The sequence below is a fragment of the Danio rerio genome, chromosome 13 (genome assembly GCF_049306965.1).
Source record: "Danio rerio strain Tuebingen ecotype United States chromosome 13, GRCz12tu, whole genome shotgun sequence".
Taxonomy (NCBI): Eukaryota; Metazoa; Chordata; class Actinopteri; order Cypriniformes; family Danionidae; genus Danio; species Danio rerio.
In genome coordinates, this window is record NC_133188.1 from 38872640 (window position 1) to 38900469 (window position 27830).

The 27830-nt window shown below is 35.8% G+C and overlaps 1 protein-coding gene and 1 long non-coding RNA gene across 4 annotated transcripts in view; one reads left to right on the forward strand and one right to left on the reverse strand.

The window, feature by feature from the left end:
• slx4ip (SLX4 interacting protein) overlaps positions 1 to 27830 on the reverse strand; it is an 81007-nt gene that overhangs the window by 21732 nt on the left and 31445 nt on the right. For all 3 annotated transcript variants that reach the window (XM_021480542.3, XM_073919417.1, NM_200411.1), the window contains 2 exon segments: positions 6679 to 6756; positions 5538 to 5626 (listed from right to left, as the gene is read on the reverse strand). In XM_021480542.3, coding sequence (XP_021336217.1) covers positions 5538 to 5626; positions 6679 to 6756 — 167 coding nt within the window.
• The window catches only part of LOC137487424 (uncharacterized), a 43819-nt gene continuing 26213 nt past the window's right edge, over positions 10225 to 27830 (forward strand). Inside the window, exons 1-2 of the long non-coding RNA XR_011005995.2 lie at positions 10225 to 10351; positions 10809 to 10864. This is a non-coding gene — a long non-coding RNA (uncharacterized lncRNA). The remainder of the gene's footprint in view (positions 10352 to 10808; positions 10865 to 27830) is intronic.

Here is a 27830-nt window from a genome sequence, read left to right on the forward strand (position 1 = left end):
TCTACGTTTTTTAGATGTTAGTATCAGTGTTGTTCATTTTAGGAGATCTATTAGCTAGTGTGCTCTAAAACAGTGACAAACTTTGCATTTAGAAGACATGAAACTGATATTAACATGTGAAGCTTGTAGTTTGTCACTTCCGCCTAAATGGAGCAACAATATTTTTTACGTCACCTCACACGTCAGTATCTCATCAAATCTTGGCCAATCAAATGGTCTCTATTATCTGACATGCTCTGCCCTCTCCAAGACGATTCACATTTGATGTGCTTGTGCTCAACCACTCTTACTGAAAGAGCAGTGACAAAACAAAATGCTATTGCCTGTTTTTTTTGTTTTGTTTTTTAAGGTGCGAAGCTACACTATATCCCTCCCACTCTTCGTGTTTAGATTGAGAATGAAAATTCCCATTTCAAAGCACTTTATGGAACATTTAAAGATACACATTTAGACAAATTGCTTTAGAGCTGTACAGGATATTGTTTAGGCATCTATAGTCACGATATGCAAATAAAAAAGTAAATAAATGCTTTCTTACTAAGTTTTTGTCTTGTTTCTAGTTCATATATGCAGAAATTCTTAAATCAAGAAGCATTTTCAAAACAAGCAAAAAAAAATTTTTTTGGTTTTCAGAAATATGTCAAAATAAAGAGATGTTATCCTTTAAACAAGCTAAATTATCTGCAAGTGGGGAGCGTAAAATATTCTTATTTTAAACAAAAAATCTTTATTTGTTAACCTTGCTGGCAGATTATTGAGCTTTTTTTAGGATAAACAAACTTAGTTGTCTGGAAATACGTTTGTTTTTGCACATTTGTACTAAGCACAACAAAAACTACAAGTAAGTTTTTGTATAGATTTGTAGTCGCTGCAAAGTTTAATAGAGTAAAAGTTTATCGTTAGGATGTCTTTATAAGGCCTGTAACAGTATGCACAAGAAATTATGTTTGGAAGTTTGACAAAATTGAATTGTATTGAATTATTTATACAATAAAGACTATACAGTGTTTTTTTTTTTTTTTTGAATTTTGGTACCTGAATAATGTTAGACATTTATATAATAATATAACATAATAATGTACAAAAAAATTAAATAGAGTTATATATTATATAGAGAAAATATTGTACAGTCCTAAATTGTCTCAAAACTTCAAGATCAAAGTAAATTGTACTTTATTTATCTTCTGTCAACATGCAAGTATGTTCTCACAAGTCTAAATGGCAAAACTAAATGGAAAAAAAGAAAAAAAGATTTCAACAAAACAAGAACTATTTGTCATATTCATTTTTGTTTAAGCTTTTATAGTCGGCTCTTTATTGTGTTGCATTGCGTTTCCTTTTGGAACATAGGTGAGCATTTTACCCTATTTTTATTAGTTGTTTTTGAGTATGTCAATTGTCCTCAGTGTGAAAATATATATATATATATATATAAAATTTTAAATATATCTATAGCTTTTAAATTGATTAAACAACAGTAAAGACATTTACATTACTCATCAAATAGTTGAAAAAAAAAGGAAAAAAAAGAAAATCTTAAGCAGCACAAAAACTTCACCAACTCAGCATATTCCAATAATTCCTGAAAGGTTACGTGACCTTGAAGATCACAGTAATTGCTGTTTTTTTTTTTTTTTTTTTGCTTCACAATATTACTCTTTTACTTTATTTCTATTAAATTAAATGTACATTTAGTGAGTATAAGAGAGCACAAACACTACTAATGTGAGGTGTGACCAAAAACAGTCTCAATGGAAGAAACCCTCTGAAAGTGTTTCAGGAAAAGCATTAAAAGGAAAAGGAAGAGATGTCTGTCGCCTCTATCGTGATGACATGATGCAATGCTGACTGTGCACAGCACTCGCATCACTTCTTTGCTATGCAACAATGCAGGATCCATCCAGCTTGACCACTTCAGGATGTGAATCATTCAAGAAACCATTAATCTGGCCCTGACAAGGAACACAAGTCACCTTCCAGTTCATGAAACATCCCTTCCAGGGTTCAACTTTCCAAATAGCACCACATATCTTTTTCACACTCCTTCAAGAAACCACACGCTGTATTAGCACTCGCTGTCCAACCTTCTGACCTCCGGATAGGTGTTATGGCAGCCCAGTAAAGCTGATATAAAGGTTGTTTTCCAAACTAAGCACTAAATCATATAGAAGCACCACAGACAGACAAATTCCCAAACTCCCTGAAAACATGTGGCGTCATTCAGACTCGCGCTGTCAAGCTTTGCGGTGAGAGCAGCTCACCATAAACATATGACAACACTGGAAGAACAAATTCACCGAGCCATTATCATTTTTAAATTGAAATTGTACATTGTATGTGACTCATACGGTTGAGCCACATTTCCTAATAAGATTCATAACTTTTCTGGTTTACAAAAAAGAGAGAGAGGCTGAAAAAGCTTCCAGTGACAAATTAGTGCGGAGTAACTGAAATAATTGTTTTGTCATGAGAGAAACTCCAGCTCGCTCTCCTGATGCCTCTCTTCTCCAATCTGCCAAATAGTGAAAGCACCACCGCAAGCTCCTGCTAACCCTTCCTCGCAGCAAACACAAGCACAGAGAACCACATCCTGAAGAGGGGAATGCAAAAACAAGGGCCCTGCTTTCCCTGAACTGGAAAAGCGGTTACACAATGTGAACTTTTCACTGTCGAACTGGATAACTTCACTCAAATTATTACAATTCTTGCTTTCATTGAAAGCCAAAGCAACGCAGGAAAAAAAGGCTGAAACAAAACGTCTTGAAGAAAAACAACGGTAAATGATTCAACCCAAAAAAGTACCGACTTTAATGGCAAAACAGATGGGAAACTGTCTTTGTCCTTGATGTGCGACCAAGGTGGGCGGCTCTGTGCAGATTTCCCAGGATTCTATTGGAAGATAAAGTAGGATAAGGCTCAGAGGGAAGAAGTGGACATGAAAAGACTTGAGGGGGGTGAGGATGCAGCAGATTGCAAGACTTGGGACACTCAGCGGGATGTCCAAATGAGGATGCTTTTGATTGGACATTTGTGGCTACAGAGATCCAACCACTATCCTGCTGAACCAAAGCACCGTCTTCATATACCCACACACACACAACCGTTGCCATAAAAGTAGGTGAGTAAGAGAACATATGTGTGAGCCAAGTAAAACTGTGGCTTTGCTTCTGAAGCAAAACACATAGTGTACCAGTGATGCAACTCGTGACTTCAGAACACACTGGATTTCATTTCCTACGGTAAATAAAGCATTGAAGGTGTTATGAAAGTAAAGACGTTTCTGCTACGGCTGCACTTTATATCGTTTCAGCATCGATATCGCAATGTGACTGTACCATTTGTAACTTTGACAAATTATGAACGATTTAATTGTTTAAAAAACTTAAACTTAAAAAAAAAAAAACACACATTTTTCCTAAACTGTGGAATGGCCTTCCTGATAATGTCTGAGGCTTAGACACACACTCAAAACAAGATTAAAGACTTATCTTTTAAGTAAAGCATACAAGCAATGCATCAAATAACTGTGGGATGTGTGAGTGTGCTCCATGCAGGTGAGTGGGCTTGACAAACCACCTGTAGGACACACTCCTGATGTCTTATTGCACCAGGCCATTTGTTAGAAATACTGATGATATGTTTTATTTGTTTGTTTCTATGTTTGTTTATATAACTCCTATTTTCGTTTATAGCTCTTCATTTTGGCATTGACATGTATTATCTCTTGTTTAAATACACTATAAACAGCAGCTACACTAATAATTTTCTTTGTTTTCAATTGCCACCTGGGGATACTCATCCCGAGGCCTCTAGAGATTGTGAAGCGCCATTGATGGGATCCACTTAATAAACTTCATTAAACATGTAAACATATGTAACCCAACCAGTCCTACACCACCCTAGCCGCTTCCAGCTGGGATCGAACCGATGGCTCTTTGCATGGAAGTCGGTTGCTCTAACAAGGAGGCTAAAGACCATGACCTTTAGCGTCTGCCGCGAGAGCATCTTTAGAGGAAAGAGGAGTAACATTTACCTGCATAACACTTCACTAGATGGCGTCCATTAAACTCACCCCCCTAAACCTCACTTCCATTTGAGTCACGGTACCAATGTAATAAGAGCCAGCCCTGCACCACCCTAGCTGCTCCGAGCTAGGATCCGGCTTTTTGCATCTGAGTTGGTTGCTCTAACGAGGAGGCTAAAGACCATGACCTTAAGCGTCTGTCAATAGAGCACCTTTAGAGATAAGAGGAGTAAGGTGTCTTCACTAGCACTTCTCTAGCTGGTGTCCGTTACTCATAGACATTACCTATATGCTTTAAAACTCCAGGTTAACTATGTTTTTGATATAATAACTTATATTTGATTAAATTTTTGTGGACAAAAATTAGATGAGATTTGATTGTAAGTTATAATTCAATTTCATTGTAATGCTATAATATACAACTTTTCTTTTTTTTCTTTTTTTTTTTGGCTTTTTGCCTTTATTCGATAGGACAGTATTGAGACAGAAAGCAATTTGGAGAGAGAGAGGGGGGTAGGGTAGGAAAATGTTCTATTGCTATTGCGATTTTCTAAAGCTGCTTTGAAACAAGAATTATTGTAATCAAGAGTTATACAAATAAACCTGAGTTTTATTTTTCCACAGTTTTACACAATATTACATGTGTTTCTCTTTAAAATGTTCAACCATTTATAAACCAAGGTCACTGCAAATGTAGGAATATATTTGGCAAATATTGAACATTCATTTACCAGTGCATACTTTGGTAAAATTACAACATAAATACTTAAAAAATATATATATATCTTCCACATTACAATACCACACTTACCATTATTTCACACATTTTTCACATAATTTCACCCACTTGTTGTTTGTTTGTGTCATAAAAAGCCTTTCAAATCTTAAAAAGGGCCTCTTTGTGTGAAAAAACGTTTGAGAAAGTCTGCTATGAACTTTCGATGTACAGCTTCGTGGTCATATTTACATGCTGCACTCACTGGAATATAGAAGCTAGGGCTCCGTGTCTTAGGCCAAAGGAATTTAGTGGTCCACCTCACAGAACAGTATAGAGCAAAAAGAGCCTCACCAATCAGTCCCATTCAACTACTCATTTGTCACCCCATAATAAGAGAGGGGAAGAATAAAACGCATAGGAATCAACTACATGAGTCCAGAACCCACTTCATGGCATTTGCAGAGAATGGGTTCAACATTGGGAAACACTATACAGTAAAGACACATGTACTTCATTTTCTTACATTCTTTATATATTATATAAAGAGTTGGAGAATAACTAGTCACCACCTCAGAAGTCAAGCCCACAGACTGTCCACAGAATAAAATCAGTTTAGCTTCAAAACAGATACTTTTGGGCAGACAAATATATATACATTTTTTTTTTTTAAAGATGGTCACTTGACTGTAGTTTAACAACATTTATTTAAGTAGACTGTAGCTTGGCAAGCTAGTTAAAAAGGAGCTTCTCCGACACTGATTATAAACATTATTTTATAACATAAGCAGTTCTTACCACATCCAGGTTCAGATTTCCATTGGGAAGTGCGGAATTCTCTGGAGGACTGGCACACACTACAACACGCTCGGGAAATACACGCAACTCTGAAGGTCAAAAACAAAGTGGGTTGGAAAGCATTTAAGGCATTATTACTGTATATACAGTCAATTTACAATGGTAAAATGGTTGAAATGGAAAGGTGGGAGGGAAATAAGTATGATATTCATATTAAATTCTCACAGACGATGAATGTTCAGGAGCATCAGCAGGATAGACTGACCCCAACGCCCTCTTCATGGGAAAAATTGAATACTATGCAACCCTACGCTGTGTTGTTTTTGAGAAAATGGCATAAAGTTGAACATTAACATTGGGCGACTTCATGTCCCCGCTGCCCCTCAGTCAATAAAGTTTCAAATATGTAACTCGATATAACTAAAACAAACCACATTGTTTGATGTATTCCGCTTTATTTCCTCCAAACTTGGCCAAATTTAGCTTGAAAAACGAAGGCCAAGCAAATTGTTGGTCGGCTGCTTTTTCTCTTTGTTTTTTCTAGATCACTCAAAATAATCTATACCGGATAGCCTTATTAGTCTGTAGGCTCCTACATTGTTTGTATTTCTTTGAGCCGTGTTGAACATAAATCACCTACAATGAAGTTTATAATTTCCTTCATGAAGTCTGACATGCATACCTCTGAAGACACACTGAAACTTTAGTCTAAACTTGTTTACTAAGATAAGCAAACCACATTTTCCTTGTGAGCTGCTGTCAAGCCTGACTCAGACTGACTTGGCTTTGGTCTCGAGTATTTGAGCTTTGCAGCTATTAGGATGAAGTGCATTCGTCTCCAACTGTCTAGCCAGATATAAAGGGTGGTTTCTTCAAAGACGTTTCTCTTAGATCTCTATAAATTTGACTTGAAACCACAAGTTCGGCATAAAATGTATTTTCAATCATGTTCATCGTGAGTTTCCACATATTTCAGTCAACTTTTTCCAAAATAAAGTGATCCGGACAGTGACCCCCGACTGAGCCTGACAGCTGTACGAAGTAGTAACAACACAGGTGCTTCTGATACAATCATGAGGCACGTTAATGTGGAAAAAAAAATACACAAACCTTTAGCCAACGAGGAGAAGAAATAAACTACCTCTGTAGTGCTGCCTGACAATGCATCTCAGGTTGACATGACGTTTCATGAAGTGCACCGCTAGGCGAACATTCCCACCTGCAGGAGAAAATACATTTCATGAGGTAAATGTATACGTTAAAAGACTGACATGAAAAAAACTACACTGAAACAGCGAACAGTCAGAATGCCTGTTGGTTTAAACAAATGCTCATTTACGCATGAGGAAACATTTTTCCATGTAAAATTATTTTAATGCAAATCAGCACTGAGACCCATCTGAATTTGAACGTTATCAATTATCTATGGCCGTGCAAAAGGCCAAAACAAAGGCTGCCAATGTCTCCCAAACATGACACTGCTCAAAGGCGTTTTAATGTCTGAAAAATACCAAAGCGTTTAAGCAACTGAGAAAAAAGCCTCATCATAGTGCTAGCGTAAGCAGCGCCGGGGGTGTCAATGTCTTTGAAGACCACAGTTACAAGACTGATTGAACGCTGAAACTATTTACAGCCTCTATTGGCAGAGAGAGTTTTATGAATTCACGCTTCATTCCTTTGTGAAAAGCATGTAATGTGCCACTTTTGCCTGCATAACCTATATTTTACAGTGCAAAAAAATTCTAAACACTTGCCGAGAATGAGCACTGAGGACTGTTATTTATCCTTCTTACACAACTTTCTGGAATACTCACTTGTGATTGGTCAATCGCTGCATTCTGAGATCAAATATCTTAGTGTAATAACTGCTTACTTAGTGGATTACACTGTGCTATAGTTTAGTTCTTTTTGTGACCTATTCAAATATATCGCTCTTCTCACATCCTGAAATAACAACTCAACATTGAATAAACGGGATAAAGTACAGTCAGCAGATAATTATCGCAGCATAAACCCCTTTAAATAAATGTAAGTCCTGATCGTTCTCTCGGTTTACTTTGCAGAAGTCAGATGACATGTGAATAAATGAAGATTTATTGTCAAATATTCTGCTTGCACAATTATGCACAACAAAAAAAGAAGTGAATGAACAGGGTGTATACAAGAGCTGAGTGAAATGTATAAACCAAGATTTGTATTTGACTTATTCACAATCCGAACTAAAAAAAAAAAGAAAAGAAAAAAGAAAGAATCCAACAAACATGTCCAACAAACATATGCAAGTTTAAATTAAAAGTTTCAAATAAAAAAAAATACAATCACACTATTTGAAAGTTTTACAATATGTATTTATTTTTTTTATTATTTCATTTTAAGGTTTTGTTTTTTTCTGGAAAGAATACAACATTATTATACACTGACACTGTATGTAAAAAATTATATTCATCTAAAGTATTATAGGCCTGTACGGTACTGGAAAAACATGAATTATTGCAATTAAGCATTGCAATATTTCTAAAACTATAACATTTCCATAGAGAAATTTAATGGTAATAATAAAATGCAAAAAATCATAATAAAATAATAAAATCTTTTACAATGCTTTGCCAGATGAAGACCATGTCGGTCGAAACATAATGACTTTGACATTAAAGATTTTTTTGAAAGCAAAAGTGGCAGTGTGCCGATTTTCTTTGGATTTTTTGCTACTAATGTTTGTTTTTTGATCGAGCACCTGCCTTCAAGATTTTCTAGATGTGAGCACATTTCTGTTTTTTGCAATAACAAAATGTACACTCCCTGGCCACTTTCTTAGGTAAACCTGTTCAACTGCTCTTTAACGCAAATTTCTTATCAGCCAATCACATGGCAGCACAGCAACTCAGTGCATTTAGGCATGTAGACATGGTCAAGATGATCTGCTGCAATTCAAACCGAGCTTCAGAATGGGGAAGAAAATTTAAGTGACTTAGAACATGGCATGGTTGTTGGTGCCAGACAGAATGGTGTGAGTATTTCAGAAACTGCTGATCTACTGAGATTTTCAAGCACAACCATCTCTAGGGTTTACAGAGAATATTCAGAAAAAAAGAAAATATCCAGTGAGCGCAGTTTTGTGGGCACAAACGCCTTGTTGATGTCAGAGATCAGAGGTGATTAGCCAGTCTGATTCAAGCTGATTGAAAAGCAACAGTAACTCAAATAACCACTTGTTACAACCAAGGTATGCAGAAGAGCATTTCTGAATGCATAACATGTTCAACCTTGAGAAGTATGGGCCGCAGCAGCAGAAGACCACACCAAGTACCAATCCTGTCAGGAAACTGAGGCTAGAACTGGCACAGGCTCACCAAAATTGGACAATAGAAGATTGGAAAAACATTACCTGATCTGATGAGTCTCGATTTCTGCTGCGACATTCGGATGGTAGGATTAAAATTTGGTGTCAACAACATGAAAGCATGAATCCATCCTGCTTTGTATCAATTGTTCAGCCTAGTAGTGGTTGTGTAATGGTGAAGGGAATATATTCTTGCAACGCTATGACCCCAGTAGCACTAATTAAGCATTGTGTCAACACCACAGACTACCTGAGTATTGTTGCTGACCATGTCCATCCCTTTATGACCACAGTGTACCCATCTTCTGATAGCTACTTCTAGCAAGATAACGCATCATGTCATAAAGTGCGAATCATCTTATATCTCAGGTTTCATGAGCATGACTTTGAGTTCACTTTACTCAAATGGCCTCCACAGTCACCAGTTCTCAACTCAATAGAGCACCTTTAGGATGTGGTGGAAGGGGAGATTTGCATCATGGATGTGCAGCTGACACTGAAGCTGACATTTTTTTTACCTTCTTCTTCCTTGGCCACATTTAATAGACCAGAGTCGATTATTCTTTACTAACAAAGCACTTTTTATCTTTACCTAAGGTTCAGATTTAAAATAAAGTCAAATTTAAAAAAATTAAATGGAATGTACAAAATATTGTGAGATGCTGTGAACATTTCTAAAATGGGATTTTTAACTTGAACCTTCATTATGTGAAGCATTTAGTGAGGTCAATGTTGTGTATTCATTCACTTCTTCAGTTGCTGGAGCAACCATACCCATTCACTGTTAACAAGCCAAGAAAACGAGTTCATTCAGCCCTAAAGTTGTAGCAACGATGTGACCATTCTGTTTTAATTTAAGAGACAGTGGGCAAAGGAAGAATCCAGCCTAGATCTGTTTGTCATTGTCCAAGGAATGCAAGATCCACTCGACTGCGAAGGCACAGCACTGTTGCTTAATGTGGGAGGAATTTGTGAGCAAGAGAGGGGGCCTGATGAACATGCTAGCTATCTGCTGTTGCAGCTGTAAACAAGAAAACAGGCATGGGAATCCATCAGCTCTCACTCTGTGCCCTGAATAGACCCATCAGCCTCTCTGTCTGTCTGTGAGAGACTGCCCTAGGCTGCCACAACACCATAAAATACACACCAAATTGATCACACAATTATCTTACAAACTGAAGTGCTTGAGCATATCAATTCGCATCAGAAAAAAAAACAGCTTCACCACAATACCTAGAAACATTTGTCTTCAATGTCTGTGTTAGATATACCAAATAAGCAGAAAGGCATTGACTGTTTTACCAGCTGATGTCATCACAGGTCCCTCTAACAGCTAGCTAGTCTCTCAAACGGGAGCTTGGTGTGCTCCTTCAAGTAATGATATGCAATTACAGTGTCTGCCAGCCACAAAACTGTCATCAGCACCCCAGTATGTGATTTATGGATCTACCTCCTACTTTCCTCCATTGCACAGGTAGCTGCTCTTCTTCAGTTGTCTGAATTATTTACAATGGGTGTGTCCCAATTTGCACATTTATGCATTCTGTGCCATTTATGCATTCTTTGTCATAGAAATTGTGTTGTGTGTTGGATTTGGTATTGAGACAACATATGTATTTATCTACATTTTGCTCTGAGCAGCGTGGGCAGGATCTTTTAGATTGAAACAAGAAAAAAAAACTAAGTAGTTCAGATTATTAAAACTCTTTTAGTCTCTTGAATGTCACATGATAACAGCGTTGTCATTCTCTTTGTTGGGAAGCCTCATTGACACTAAAACTAACAAAATTCTAGAACTACTTCAATGGCCATATCGATCATTCTGACCAGTCATACAAGGTTGCGCAGAATCAGGTTTTTGTCATGTCATATATAGATTTAAAACTCAAGTGATGATTTTAAAATGAAGCTTTGAATTTTTGCCTTTACAGACATCCCATGAAGGTGTGTAGCACACTTCGGCACAAGCGGGAGAGCAAAGTTTCAGGTAAAAATCTATTTTTGGAAGTTTGAAAGGCATGTTTGAAATAAAGTTAGTTTTTTTGCTATCAGAAAGTGTGTTTTTGTTAGCAGACATTGCTAGGCAACAGGGACACGCATATTCAAATGCACGGGAAAATGTAGAGGACCCTGAAATGCATGCAGTTAACTTGACCATTATGGCTATACAAGGAAAAATTACACAGTACTCTTTTGTAATTTCAATAAAATAAGGTTAATTAAATATAGAAAAAGTCTTAAAACCAAATGGGAGGAAGACTTATATGATATTGATGAGGAAACATGGGATGAGAAATACAATATAAAACAATATAAACTCCATATCTCTCCTAACCGCAGACATTTTTTAACCCTTTTAATTCGCCAATGTGTTTTAAATGTAAAACTGAAGTAGGTACTTTAACGCATTGTATGTGGTCATGTAACAGATTGCAAAGGTATTGATCTTTGGTGCTGGGGGAAAAAGAAATAATCTTTAACGGGCAGCTGGATTTTGACCCAGTTTCATTGACTTTGGGTATACCTTATGGAAGCATTTTTTCATTAGTTAAAAAGTAGTATAATATTTTAACCTTTGCCGCCAGAAAAAATATTTTACCTAATTGGATTAGTGATAAATTTTCATCACTTAAAGGTTGGCACAAGCTCATTTAAGTTAATTCCTTGGAACAGCTAACCCATATATTATACAAAAAAAAAAGAAGAAAAAAAAAAAGATAATAGTTCAAAGTTTGGATTATTTGGAACCTAGTCTTTGACTTATCAAGCAAAAAAAATATATATATATAAAAAAATACTGTAACTGTATTATTATCTGAAAAATAAGCAAAGCTTTTAGCCTTTTTCTGGTGTATTTTATTGGGGTAGTCCTGTTTTATATACAATCTGAGCTTTCTCTCTCTCTCTCTCTCTCTCTCTCTCTCTCTCTCTCTCTCTCTCCTTTTTCCTTTTTTTTCTTCCTTGTTTTATGTTTATATTTTTCTTTGTGTGTCTTTTAAAGATATATTATTGTTACATATATCATTATGTCTGTATTATTGAGACAATCCAATAAACATAATTATAAATATATATATATATATATATATATATATATATATATATATATATATATATATATATATATATATATATATATATATAGGAAAGTCAGGGTACTACAAACGCTAAATTGGTTTTATTTCAACATAGTTCTCAAAATTACAAAATTCAAACATGGTCAAAATGACAGCAAGTACATTAATGAAATGTCATTTTAAAGTAAATATTAGTGAACTATACAACTTTACAGTACCAGGCATCTAGCATAAATTCAGCAGGCTTTTAGCCAATGTAAAACCATTTCTACAGACACAGCACTTAATAGCTCATGTCACAGCAGTCGGAACACTCACACTGGGTGTGACAAACCAAACGTTCCAAATCAAATTCTCCTTCATGTTAGAAACAGAACAAGACATCAGTTTACTGTAGGGGATTTGTCGCTAATGTGGTGCTGCGTGTATTCTAAATACAAACAACACTGATCTGGATGACTTTTATTGTAATTGCCAATACAGTAACAGATTTTCTTGTTCCAGAAGCCTTTTTTAGTTGGATGCAAGTCACCAAAAAAGAAAAAGAAAATGTTGGCAACTTACATGCTTGCTGTTTTCATATTCACACCTATTTTCATTAAATTCTTTTATAGTAGAGGTTGTTTCTGGACATATGAGGATAGAGCAACTATAAAATAATTTGATTTCCAGTACTCATAAAATCCACAGCCGTATTTATGTACTTAAGTATCTTTGATGTGGTCATGGTGTTATCAAGAAAATCCCAGATAAAACTCAGTGGCCAAGCCATTAATCACTTATTTATTCACAGTTATCACTACATCCGAAGAAAAATCTAGTACGACATGTATGTCCATTGTGGTGAAAATTCAAAACAGAACAACTGGAAAATATTGGATGGCGGGCCACATAAAACATATATTTCAATAAGATGTGAATTGTTTAAAATCCTGTCCATTCTATATTTGAACATCGCTGGCATACTGCACAGTGTATATTATGCCAATTGGCACACAGCTAATTCCTTTTCCCCTATTAGCAATCAAAACACAAACAAAATACAAACAACAGCACAATCTGTCCTGGTAAAGAAAGGAGGTGGATTATCATACTTGCTTTGAAATATCTTCCGTTCAAGGCTCATACACGATCAAAAGTGCTAATAAAAATAACAAACAGAGCATTTAAACCCAATTAAACCCCAAACTCGAGTCGCTGTATCCAAGATACAAAATAATTACTATAAATGTTATTTTATCCCACCTACGAGAATAATAGGCTATGGTATAAGTGAGAAACCGCGGTGAGCTTGCCAAACAGGCTCCTAAAGTTGATATTCATGTCAAGTTTCCAAGAATTTGGTGCTTCATTTGCTTAAGGGAAGTGATACAAGACTAGTGGGAACGACAGCATGTCCCTTAACAGAATGGTTCATCTTATAGAGATGCAGGTTAATATGAATCAGATGCTCCCTCAGGTGTTTCTCTCCATCACAAAGAATCAACCAAGGAGGATTTCGATATCAGATTTATATGCTTTTGAGATGGCTAGGACCTTAAAAGGCTTAGGGGAGAAAGCCAACACCGGTAGAGAGATTAAGATGGCACATGGAACCCAACCAACTTCAGCGAGGGTGAAATAAAACGTGCGTGGACAGTATCGGTATCTTATCTTTCCTGCTCTTAATCATTCAAGCATGCAACCAGCTGCCCCAAAAGCTTGAGAGAGTTATGGGAAAATAAAAAAAAAACTTCAGTAATAACATGAATCTCTCTGCTAAGCATCAGGAGCCTAGGGCATGTTCTTTCCCTTTTTAACTCTGGTGTGGATGGATATAACAAAGAGCAGACTGATAATCTGCATAGTTCAGGAGATAAAGAACTGGGCATCTTTCCTGTGAGCTTCGAAACCTTCTTCAGTGCATTTCATTCATGCCCATTCCAACTTAGGCTGACCCGTCCTCCCGCCTCTTTACTGATGGGAGGAAAAAAATGTTGATAGAATTTGTGCTTTCTCTTTTTCTTCACTTCAAAGAGCAAATTCCCAGGACAAAGTGGAGTGGGGAGTCTGGCTCTAGAGTGGAACCATAAGACAGCTTGTTTTGAGAAATCAGCTGTTGGATGATTAAAAAGAAAAAAGGCAAGGCAGATGTGAATCTAGTCCTTCAGCATTTAGAGCACTTCTGAAATAAACTCTTGAAGGGAAAAAAACTGGAGCTATGTAGATAAGGACTGATGTTTGCAAGTGTCTTTGATTCAGGACCAAGATTTTGCTGATAAACTCTATCAAGATTTCTTATCATGTCAAAGTTAACAGCCCTGACAGGCCATATAAATTAAACAGTTAAATAATTCATGAAACTGACTGAATTTTAAGCGACTTTTATGGACTGTAAACTTATTTTTTCCTGTGATATATGCTACAGTGCTTAGCATAATTGAGTACATCCCATTTTGAAAATAAATATTTTGATTCATTTTTCAGTGATTAGGGGCAATGTATTTTGGTGTGTTTAAACAAAACAGATTTGTTAAACACATATATTTATTAAGCTAATATTTTAGTCACCAAACATTTAGACATTAAAAGAAAATAAAATTAAACTCAAGTAAAATATTGCAAAAAATAATTACAACCTACAAAATTTCTACTTAATTTTTCAATTTTTGCACAAGATTGTTCCTTCAAAGGACGAATTACAAAATTATATAACATATTAAGAGAAAAAGACTAGCTTTAATCCAAGATACAAAAATGGATAATCCAGAAATGGACTTGAATACCATTAGTTTGAATGCACAAACAACAACATTGAATTCCCGATTGAGATAGCTGCAATATAATTGGGTAATGAGAACTTATATTACTTCTGTAAGATTAAATAAATTCAACCCTATTATCTTTTTGTTTTAAATTCAATAAGATACAAGGTACATTTTTTCATTGTGTGTGGGAGTGTGAGGAGGTACAAAAAGTTTGGGTGAAGGTGACTCAATATATTTCAAAATTTATTTCCATTCCAATTTCTTTATGTCCTGGATTATGTATATTGAATATCTATGAAGACAGTTGTGCTTTGTCTACTAAAGAAAATATTATGTTTAATACAAATATTATGTTTAATACAAGCAAGGCATTGTACTGCTTTATGCTGGAAAAATGATAATCACCCCTCCTTTGGACTTAACATGTTTGGCTCTCGAAAAGCTCACATATATAATAAGGTAAAAAAAATCCTTAGAATTTTGTCATAGGAGGTGTTTTTGAACTTTGTGAAAAATGGAGATATTGAAGAAGCTTTGGAAGTCTGAAGTTGAGGAATGTAAATTGGTGCTTGATTGGATTTTTTATTCTATTTTAATTTATTAATTTTTTTACTATTTATATTATTATTATTATTATTATTATTATTTTAAATAATAATTAAAAAAATTTTCTCCCTAACCTGTCTGGGGTAAGTTTTGGGTATTGGGGTTTGAATTATTGTAAACCTTGGGGAAATAAAAATCAATAAAGGCATGTAACTCAACTTTTTCAGTTTTTTTTTTCCTGCTTCTCTTGCTTTTTCTTCTCTTTTAATTTTGTAATTAATATTTTTCTATAACATGTAAATTTTGGTGTACTAGTTTTTAGACCGTTGTCATAAGTTATTTTGTTGGATAAGCTCAAGATTTGGTTTTAGTGCTTACTAATCTAATGTATATGCACAAATATAGTATTGTATGGCTTCCTATTAAAAATAAAAAATGTAAAAGATAGATTTGTAATGGGTTTACTTATATAAGCTGAGCAATGTACAGTGTGGCAAATTTTGAAGATCTCCACTCCTTCTATTTAATTCACTTTTTAATACAATTTATTTCTAGATCACTTTTACAATGTAGATTGTGTCAAAGGAGCTTAACAGATGAAGTTCTAGTAAACTAAAAGTACAGTTAAGTTTAAAGCAAATGTCACAGCAAAATCCAAACCACTAAAGAGCAAATCCAACGATGCTCAAATCTAACACTGATTTGCAAAAAAAAAAAAAAAAAAAAAAAACTGTGCTGAAAAATATATACGGTATATATACAGTAAGGTTTCACATCATATGGCATCATCTTCCAGTCAAAGTTGCTTAAAGAGCTAAATAAAAAGGGATAGTGTACCTAATAAACATGATAATTTGGTCTTAATTTGCTCACCCTCAGGTCACCCTCACGTGATTTCATCTGCAGAACAATAAAATCTAGATTTTTTTGCTGAAAGGCTGGTCACTGAAAGCACTGGTAGCCAATAAACTGCATGAGCAGAGTAAAAATACACAATTGCTCCTGAAAAGTAAGCAACATGGTGGCTCACAGTAAGAGGGTTGCTGGTTCAAGTTCCGGCCTGGGTCAGTTGGCATTTCTGTGTGAAGTTTGCATGTTCTCCCCATGTTCATGTAGGTTTCCCTTGGGAGTTCCTTCACAGTCCAAAGACATGTGCTATAGGTGAATTGAATAAACTAAATTGTGCTATAGTGTATGTGTGTGCATGTGAGTGTGTTTGGGTGTTTCCAAGCCCGGTTTGCAGCTAGAAGGGTATCCGCTGTGGCGACCCAAAGAATAAAGGGACTAAGCCAAAGAAGAATGGATAAATGCGCCAGACAATTTCTTAAGAAGCAGAACACTTTGCAAGAACACACATTTTTCTAGCATTCATTTTAATCCACATCCTTTGCAAATGATGACTACCATGAACGCATACAGGACCATTCGCAGATGCTGTGGCTTGAAATTAAAAAAGCTTAATAATCATTTTCATTTACCTACATCATGAAAGCCTGAGGGCGAATAGATAAACAGCAAATGTCCTTTAAAAGAATAAAAATTGCACAAGAGAAAAAAATGCTTCATTCAAACTGTAAATTATTGTATTGTTTTGTTTTGATTCCTACAGTATCACTAACAAAATCAGAATGTGGCCACCAGAGCGAAAAGAAATTGCAAAAGGCATGTGACGTTCCAGTGAATGACTGAGAAAATACCTTCCGAGTAAAATCTTCTAAAACTCAAGTCAACAAAGCATTACAACATGCATAAATTAAAAAAGGTTTCAGTGACACTAACCCAAGGCATAAATACATAAAGTGTATCAGTAAACAGCCCCCCTAGAGCTTTTACCACTTCCTGGGAAAACAATAGAAAGAAGGAAAAGTCAACAAACCAGAAGAATGTAAAGAGGAATGTGAAATAAAGTGGAATAGCGGGGTGAGTGATCCCTTGTCTCCAACTAGAGGCATTCTTTCCATTGATTCTGAGTTCAAAGACGAACATGAGCTATAAAAACCTCATCAGCTCTAAACAAATGGAGAGCACAGACAGCTCAACATGTGAAAGAATAATAATCATCTCTCAGCACAACAGTCTAGATCGAGACAAGCCAAAGAGGTTGTACAATCTAAACACATTGAGCTTGAAAAACAGGCAACATCAGATACGATTTCTGGTGGCAAAACCGGGTATGACAAGTGATATCTGAGCACATGGCTACTGTGTGTGTAATGGGCGATCCTGAAGTGATCTCCTAGATGTGAAAACCCAGGAACGTCGGGTGGAAAGCGGGTGTCTAGATGACCGAGTAGGAATTTGTAGAAATATTTTCTCTCCGTCCTCACTTTGATGTGAATGATCACCCTCTAAGATCTTGTCCTTCGCTCTTACTGGGTCAGGGTGGGGCTCGTAGGCGATTGTGCGAATGTGTGTGAGCGTTTCACGGGGGTCGCCACATGGAAGGGCCGAACGGGGTTTTCCTGGAAGCACATCACACCCGGCTGCGTAACTGTAGCCTGGGCCGAGCGGGCGGTGTGTCTTATCACTCTGTTCAATGTCCACCTGAAACAATATTTGCACATGAGCGTTCAATTTAACATTTGGGTGACCCCTTCAGCTTGGTTATGAAATGCAGTGTGGCCCAACAGGAGGATGCAACACGAAATCAAAAGCAGAACTATAAAGATAAGTGAATTGACTAAAGTACCTTCAGAGAGCAGAAAGATGAATACCCAGTGTAACGCTGTGACATTATTTTGGCCAAAAGCCCATAAAAAACATTACTATGACACAGCAAATTGAACAAGACTTCCACCAGTCGCATTCAAACAGAACATCCCACCTTTTTTCTGAAACATGTCCCCTTTAATTAGAGCTCCTCCTAATGCAACACTTAGTTAATTGCCTACACCTGCTCTTAAAGCCGCACACGACTTAAGTAGGCAAAGACAATCCGCTTGTTAAGTGGTGACGTGTTTGTGACTTATGTAATACTGTTTCCTGTTTCATTTGAGTGGAGAAATCATTTGTTTATGATCACGTTGTATTACTATCACATATTAAAGTTAATTTTACAAAAAGTCATAGTGTAAACAACAATCTCTGGGCTTGCTGCATAACGAATACCAAAAATTTTACAATTTATAAAAAAATTAATCACTTTCTGGCCATCGGATAATAGGCATGGACATATATACTGCGATGGTGATTTTCGAAAGCATTAATTGCTTTGTAAACATTTATTATTACCATTTCATGAGTCTCCCTATTCAGTTGAATAGAGCGCTTGGACCCGGAAGCCGCTTCGCGTGACGTCACACTGAACAAGCGGATGGAATACAGAAGACATGTCACTCGTACAGTTTTAAATGGGGAAAAGTGAAATGGTCAATATGGTGAATGAAGCCCCGCCTACTACAGTAGTACAGGAGCCAATCTTCAATTGCTATAGACTGACGTTTTTCCAGGGGAGAAGCTAAGATCAGATGTGTGCTACGACATTTTATGTGGTCAACAAACACACTGGAATCTCAGTGAATGCTTGCTTCACAAACATAAGAAATATATCCACATAAAGCTTAAAATCTCCACTTTTAAATGCATCAAGTGCACTTAAGAACAAAAGTTTTCAGGTTTTGTAATTAGTATGAAACGAATGCAAGGTACAGTCTTTCCTGTCAAATGCACATCACATGACAGCAAAAGCTATTCAAACGGCCATAAACTTGTAAACAAAGCATTGCTGTAATTTCTGGCGGAGATTCGCCATCAAGACCATGTTGTGAAATACTTCAGATGAGCAGCGAGATTACCCAGAGAATGACAATGTGTAGAACGACCATAAATGAGGTTGGTGTCGTGATCACTTTCCTTTTGAGTGCGCATGCGCATTAGCTCGGGCAGCCTAAAACTATGTTGATTCTGTTTGATTTGGATGTTTAGAAATTAAACTTATAAGACAGTTGTTGTTCATTTTAATGATGATTCCAATTATCTAATGTATCATAAGCTTGGCAAACAGTTTTAGAGAATTTGATGTTTCCCCATTCAGACAGAATGCCCGAGCATACTGACCCAGATCTGTTTCAAAGATGGCCAGTTGACAGTTGTTGTTCATTTTAATGATGATTCCAATTATCTAATGTATCATAAGCTTGGCAAACAGTTTTAGAGAATTTGATGTTTCCCCATTCAGACAGAATGCCCGAGCATACTGACCCAGATCTGTTTCAAAGATGGCCAGTTGACAGTTGTTGTTCATTTTAATGATGATTCCAATTATCTAATGTATCATAAGCTTGGCAAACAGTTTTAGAGAATTTGATGTTTCCCCATTCAGACAGAATGCCCGAGCATACTGACCCAGATCTGTTTCAAAGATGGCCAGTTGACAGTTGTTGTTCATTTTAATGATGATTCCAATTATCTAATGTATCATAAGCTTGGCAAACAGTTTTAGAGAATTTGATGTTTCCCCATTCAGACAGAATGCCCGAGCATACTGACCCAGATCTGTTTCAAAGATGGCCGCCAAGTGAAATGACTTGCCTTAAAGAGACTTTGGTACAGGTGTGTCCCAAATCCCATATATAGTGTAAGTAATGCTTCACACTGGAAACTCTAAAAAGTATAAGTGCACTTTAAATACCCAGATGATGCACTTATTAAACCGTTAAAATCAAGTGTGTTGATTGTTGGAAACGCACTCAACGGCCACTGGTTTGCTCATGTAGTGGAAGGGGCGGAGCTATCGGGTACTGATAATCAGAGATGGAAAGTAACAAATACGTAATAAGTAAAAATACTTTGTTACTGTACTTAAGTAGATTTTTCTGGTATCAATATTTTACTCCATTACTTATTTTTCTGATAACATTTTACTTTTACTTCTTACATTTTACACAAATATCTGTACATTCTACTTCTCATATTTTTAAATCGGGCTCATTACTTTTGTTTCCATGTGTTTGGTGGAGAGATCTATATTATTTCTTGTCATTGCACATGAACGCAGTTTTGATGCAGTCAGTCTATTTTTCCTCACTGCGCGCCTGCATGCTGCAGTGAGCGGCCTTTTTAAGGCTATCCCGCACTGTACGTGGGCTAGTTTATAAACATTACTATGAGAAAAGCTAGGTTTAAAAGAATCATTTTTCATGTCTTTCCAGTGACATTGTATCAATTTAATGCATTCTTGCTGAATAAAAGTATTATAAACATGTAAAGCATTAATGCTTAAAAGTATTTTATAAATATTAAAGACTTTTGATTGGTAGTGCGTATATGACACATTGTGTACACTACCTGACAAAAGACTTGATGTTGATCCCAGTTGTTAGAGCAAAAGAAATAATAACTTGACTTCAACTTGATTCAAGTTCATTTGGAAAAGTGGCAGAAGGTGGATTTTTCCAATGAATCAACTCTTGAACTGCACCCCAGTCATCACAAATACTGCAGAAGACCTATTGGAACCCACATGGACCCAAGATTCTCACAGGAATCAGTCAAGTTTGGTGAAGGAAAATCATGATTGGGGTTACATTCAGTATGGAGGCGTGCGAGATATCTGCAGAGTGGATGGCAAAATCAACAGCCTTAGGTATCAAGACATGTGTGCTGCCTATTACATTACAAATCACAAGAGAGGGCAAATTCTTCAGCAGGATAGTTTTTTTTCTCATACTTCAGCCTCAACATTAACGTTCCTGAAAGCAAAGAAGGTCAAGGTGCTCCAGGATTGACCAGCCTAGTTACCAGACATAAACGCCATTAAGCATGTCTGGGGTAGGATGAAGAAAGAGGCATTGAAAACGAATCCAAAGAACTCTGGGAGTCCTACAAAGAACAGTTTCTTTGCCATTCCAGATGACTTTATTATTAAGTTATTTGAGTCATTGCAGAGATGTATGGATGCAGTCCTCCACGCTCATGGGCGTCATACACAATAATCATTCTTTTTTCACTGCACCTTGACTTTATATTATATACTGTACATTATTTATGTTAAGTGGCAAGACTTTTGTCTCAACAAATTCAGACCTATTGTCCTAATTAAAAAATTTTAATTAAGGCATGATCCTCTTTTTTTCTATTTTGGTAAAATATGCATACTCTAGAGACTTTTATCTTTCACATAAGCCACTTCTGATACCAAATGGTCAGCTAGAAGTCAAGTTATTATTTGCTTGGATAGGGGACAAGACTTTTGTAAGGTTGTGTATAGGAGAGCCTCAAGAAAATGCATGAATGAATGAAGGCATTTATAATAAACATATTTCGTCAATACTTAACATTACATCGTAAATTAGACATCCCATATTAAAAAAATGCATTTTGAAACTCTTATTTGTTATTTTATAAATATACATTATGATTCCAATAAATAACTTGATAATGCAGCTTATTGTAGAGTTAAACGTTCAGGTAACATTGAGATAAATTTACCACAGACCTTATTTTACCCAGTAACTGAAAACCCCCATTATACCCGATAGAAAAATCTTTTTTGAACACATACAGTAGCAAATCTTTTCCCCCAGTTCTGACATCATTTCTGTTGCACTCTACACTGAAAACCCTAATAAGTTGACTGAACTAAAATAATTGAGTAAACTTGTTGCCTCAATTTAATAGAGTAATGGAATCTCCCAAACCTGGCATATTTAAGTTTATTTAACTTGCCGGTTTTGTAGACTATACTTAAATATTTCAGTTCACTAAACTTAGTACTATCGAATACCAATACATTTTCCAAACATTCAGTTATCTGGACAATAAGAAAGTCCTTAGGCTGAGCTTAAAATGCAAGGGTTCCCAACCAGGACTTCACAATACAAACAGTTTGAAGTATCACCAAGGAACCATGCGTTCCCTCTATCATAACTGAATCTCTTCTTCATTCACCCACTCACCTATTATACATTCCAGGTGTCTGACCAGCGCCCTCTAACACCCTGTAGTTCCATAAGAACAGCATTTTTATTTCCATTCCATAAAAAAATAAATAATAAAAAAAATCAGTGACAGACATTACATTCTGTTACAATATTAATATATATGCATGTGTGTGTAATAATATACCATGAAATTAATACATTTTAATAAAAAAAATAAGTAGTCATTTATTCACATTAAGATAATTAATTATGCCTGATTATATCTGATTTAAAAAGACCTTGCATTTAAAAGTTTGCACATATTAGAATTTTACAGTCAAGTCTACATTTGTGAAAATGACCTATTTTTTTCCAAAGAATTAATTATGATTTCGAGCTCACTACACTTGAAATCTTAAGTTTATGCATTTTCATGGTCAATTACAAGTTAAATTCATATTTTAAGTGATAGGGCCAAAAATGAAAAATTTAAGTTATGTTAAGTAAACTTTACTTAATTGTTTAAGTAAAGACAACATTAGGGTTTACAGTGTATTAAATGGCAAAAAAATAAAGCAAAAATTATGCCCAAAGTTGACACTGCAACGGCTGTTCCAGCAATACTTAAATTTCTTATTTTACCAAGGAAAATTGGCATACTGTACATTTTTAAGCTAATAAAGATGTACACCAGGTAGTGCATTAAGAATTTTAGCTTTAGTAACTTAATTTGACAAAAGTCAAAAACGTCAAAAAAAAAAATGTCCCAAAAACAATAATGTGCCAAAATCACAGATAAGATTAGACCACTTATAGATAGATAAACAAACAAACAAATAGATAAATAAATAAATAAATAAATAAATAAATAAAGTTCCTCTATAATACTTTTAAAGGCTGAAAAAGTCATTTTAATTGAAATGGAATAAAAATCAAAGCCTGTGTAAGATGAAACTATAAAATCTTCTCAATGAATACTAGTCGTGTTCAAACAGACAGCAATTAGACTGAGTAATGTACATTATTTTTATAAGTGCTGTATATACAGATTTTAATCCATAAATACTTGATATACAGGTATGGCACAGTAAATACAGTAATTGGGGGCTCTTTAGAAAGCCCCAGGAGGAAAATGTGGTGTGAATGAAGGCAGGGAAACACATTCCTCCTGTTTGACTCCAGCAGATTAACTGTGTGGGGAAGGCTTCTCAAAACTTGACTTATGTGTTGTTCTCCAGAGCTGAAGGTTTTGAACCTAAACTAAGCCTGTCATTGAGTCCAGACCTTCTCGTCTCGCTCTCCCAATAAATCTATCCAGCTTGTTAGATTATGAATTTGTGTGCTTTAAAACAGACTTACCTGGACAACATGCAAGACCTTAATGACGAAATATGACATGCCATTTACAGTGAAGAAAAAAAAACAAATCAATCTTCCTCTGACAGACAAATATGCATTTCATTATAACATAATAGCAGCCAAAAAATAACGATGGATCCAAAGCAGAAAAGCATCATTAACCCTAAGCACATGACCTGCTATTTGAGCCGCTCTTGGACTATGAAACCAAAACGTGATCCTTTAGAAACTATGTTTGGTCAGGCGGCCTGGGTTCACAGAGGCTGCGTCTGTATGTATATACACTATGTGTGTGTGTCTGAGCTTGCAGACCAGATTGTGGTCAAGAAACAGTCCCATGCATCCCATACTGATCAAGCTCTCCTTTCCCAATCCTAATTACATACAGAGCCCTGTGGTGGGACAGAACCAAAGGAACACCACTGACCCCGGACAAAAGACAGGGGTGTGTGTGCGCGTTTGTGTGTGTGTGTGTGTGTGTGTGTGTGTGTGTTTGTGTGTGGTGGAATTTAGTCATAGTGAATGTATAAACATCAACTTCAGGCGGGTGCGAGTTACAACTCGAAAGTCTGAGTGTGAAAGTGCTGTCCCGCTGTCCAGGGGCTTTTTTGTACAGTGAGACGCAGGGCTTAAGAGGTGGATTTGCACAGCAACTGCAACATGACAAAGCATCAAGGGCTAATTCTAGTACATAGAGACAGACAGACTGACAGGCAGGCAGTCAGGCCGTCAAAAGAGACCAAGGAATTCGACAGCTCCTGCCTCCCAGGTCTCCATTTCCCATGCTGGTAATCCCTGCATAGTCCCTCTCACATGTTCCAGGGCAGGTAACTGCTGCTAATGCTGCCACATGCTTTATATTTAAAGGCTACAGGGGCAGACGGGGCAGAAACAGAACGCTCTTGTCGTGGCAGATTGTTGGAGAGGCGGCACAGATAAAAGGAAAGCAAGTCAGAAAGCAAGATAACTTATTATTATCTACAACAAAATATAAGAATGAAAACTAATCAAAATCATCAGTTTTCAATACTGCAAGGTAATTTAGGTATATTATAATGTACTTAAATTATGAATATTAATTTTGAGATTTTCAAAGATCACAGTCAAATATGATTTTCCATTTTCTGTTAATGTAGAGATGACTTTCTATTATGACTGTGTTAGACAGAGATAGCATAAGCAATGGTCATCTAAATGTAAAAGCAAAGAAAATAAGCATTGCAATTCAGTCAATATACATCACTAAAACAACACGTTTGGTGTTTGTTCTAACTACTTATTTTAAATATGCTGAAACAATCCTTGAGGGTTTTTTTTTCGTACAAAATTGTTTTATTGTTCAATCTTAAATATCTAAAAAAAAAAATTAACTAATTAGTTAATTTCTTCATGCCATTTTTCTTACAGAACTCTACTTCAAAAGTTTGCCAGTATGTTTCTAAAAAAAAAAAAAAAAGAACAATATGTTAAATTAATCATTTTCTATTTTAAGTCTCTTAATACGTTATTCTATAAAAATTATTTTAATATAGTTATTTTATTCCCTTTATTGCAGATCAGAATTTTGTTACCAATGTGATATAGAAATATTGTGTGTTCCGAATGTTTGGGCATTTGGGATCTTTTTCAAAAATGTTTCTAAAAATATCTTATGTTCACAAAGATTGTGTTTATTAAATCAATACAAAAACACATATTGTAACATTATTAAATATTAAACAAACATTTTTCTTTTTAAATGTATTTTATCTTCTAAATACAAGAGTAATGGATTCTAAATATCATTATTTGATATAAAATAAACAAAACAATACATTTATTCAAGGACAAATTGCATTTTAATTAAATAAACAATTGTGAAAATTTTTATTTGTTATGTGTCGCACAAATAATATTATTATTATTATTATTATTATTACTATTATTATCAACGTTTTTAACAATCAAACAAGTTATGGAAATAGCAATACAACCTTTATTTAAACTCAAAATTAAATCAGTATCCAGTAACATTTTTTAAAAGTTCAATGCATGCTCCTGAATAAAGAATTGTAAATATATATACTCGCCACAAATTACGAAACATTGCTGTAGGGCTGCACATGCACAATATAAAGTTTTAGGATCGACATCGCAATGTGCAAGTCCACAATAGTCTCATTGCAAGGATCTACAATCTAGTGGAGTAATTTCAAATTTCAACCTTTGAGTGAAAGTTTATTATTTGCATGTGTTTTTAAGGCCTGACTGTAAGAATTAAGCAAAATTAAACATTTGGATACAATACATTAAATGTTTGTAACTTAAAGGTTAATTGTAAATTTGTACTCAATTAAAACAATATAGTGTTGTTATTATTATTATTATTATCATTATTATTATTATTATAGAGTGATTATTAGATTATAAGATTATTATAAGATTCTGATCCTTCTGATCACGGTTTTATGATATTACGTTATTGTAATTACTGCTCTAAAATCAGATATTCTAAACTTTTTTAAAGAAAAGAAGACTTTTCCAAACCACGGTGAACCACGGTACACCTTGAAACCAGTTAACGTCCCATGCCTGATAATTACGTAATTTCATTACTGCTTCTGAATAATGTTTGACTCCCAGAAAATAATTAATGATTGTTAATTTGCATCTTTTGTCTATTGTATTTAACTATACTTGTCATTTTTAATGGTGTTTTCACACCTGCCTTATTTAGTTCGGTTGAATCGCACTAGAGTTAGTTTTCCCCTTTGGTGCGGTTCGTTTGGGCTGGTGTGAATTTAGCAATCACACTCAAGTGAGCACCAAAAGCGGACCAAAAAAAGTGTACGCTTTTAAACAAACACTGGAGCGGTTTGTTTGTGGTGAGAAGATGATCCGAAATAAAACTGACCCAACCACAAAAAGTACTGCACCTGAGAGGAAAAAAGATTACCAAATGGATTGTTGGTAATATTTCTGTAAGATCATCATGTCGCTGTTTATCTAATTAATTCACAACTCCTCCTGAAGTGGCTTGTGATGCGTCTATGCCATTTGAAATGCATTGAGACATTGTTTTCCAGTCGCAGCCTCGCTTCATTCTTGAAATGTATAGTTTTGTCTAAAGTGATGTATACAAACTATAGTATACTATGACCAGGGATACAATCAGCCAGCGCAGTTGTTCCTCCATAGCAATAAGCGTAATTTTGTGTCTGCTATTTTGTTTACTTGCAGGAGTTTCATTGGCATTTTCCCGCACTGTAATTCTGACTATTCGAAAAGCAGTTTAACAAATACGTTCAATAATATCTGCCCAATGAGTGATGTGGATTTTGTCACATGACTGCATTTTGGTTCTTTTCAACTAGTTCGTACCAAAGCAATCAGTGTGGTGTGAAAAGAACCAAAAAACGGCAGAAAAATTTTACATTGTATCATTTATTGCCCTTGGTTCAGACCAAATGAACCGTACCACATTTGTGAAAGCACCCTATATTATATTTTATGCACATACACTCCACTACACAATCATCCAAATCGACCTAAAATTATAAACTTTACAAGTTATTCAAGTCATCTGGTAAAATTGCATTTATATAGCACTATATATGGTAGTGAATGAAAATATGGCAATCTCAGTTTTTTTTCCAATATTGTGCAGCTCAACACTGCTGTATATTCAATATCTTCTGGCATAAAGTAATTTTTAATTATTACTAATATAAAAACCCATACTGTGCATCAAAAGCCAAAACGTAACAAGTTGAAAACTATTCAAATTCTACAATTGCTGACAGCTGCTTCAAACTCAAAAAAAAAAAATTGTCCAACATATCCACATTTCTACCACCACCATATCCTGCTGCTGCAAAAACACAAGCAGAGAAAATCAGAAGAGCCCCTCATCCCTCCAACCCAGTGAGTAAGATTTCATTGTAAACACATTCTCCAGCAGTAAGGCTATCTGCTACAGTGCACTTGTGCTGGCTATGGGGCTGGGTCACAGTCAGTCCTGCTTTAAGCCCTCCACACAGGGCCTGCCAAGAAGAGTCAGCCTGGTACACTGTGCAGCGCTCGCAAAGCCCTCTCCCACGGCTATTAGTGACCATTCATCTGGGGAGCCTGGGAAAATGCCTCTGAACCCGGCAGAGCATCAGGGGGAACAGCCTGCCAGGTGTTTCTCCCCCTCTGCCACACCAGCACTGTAAGCCCTGGCACCTGCGGGACAGAGGAGGGGTGTATGAAGGAGCAGCCCGCCTCTGTTCTCCTCCCCTTCATGCAGTAAGATGTACTCATCAGATCAAACGCACTGATGTGGGTGAATTCGGATGTAGGTAGGACAAAAAGGAAACGTTGGGGATGGAGCCACATGCAGATGC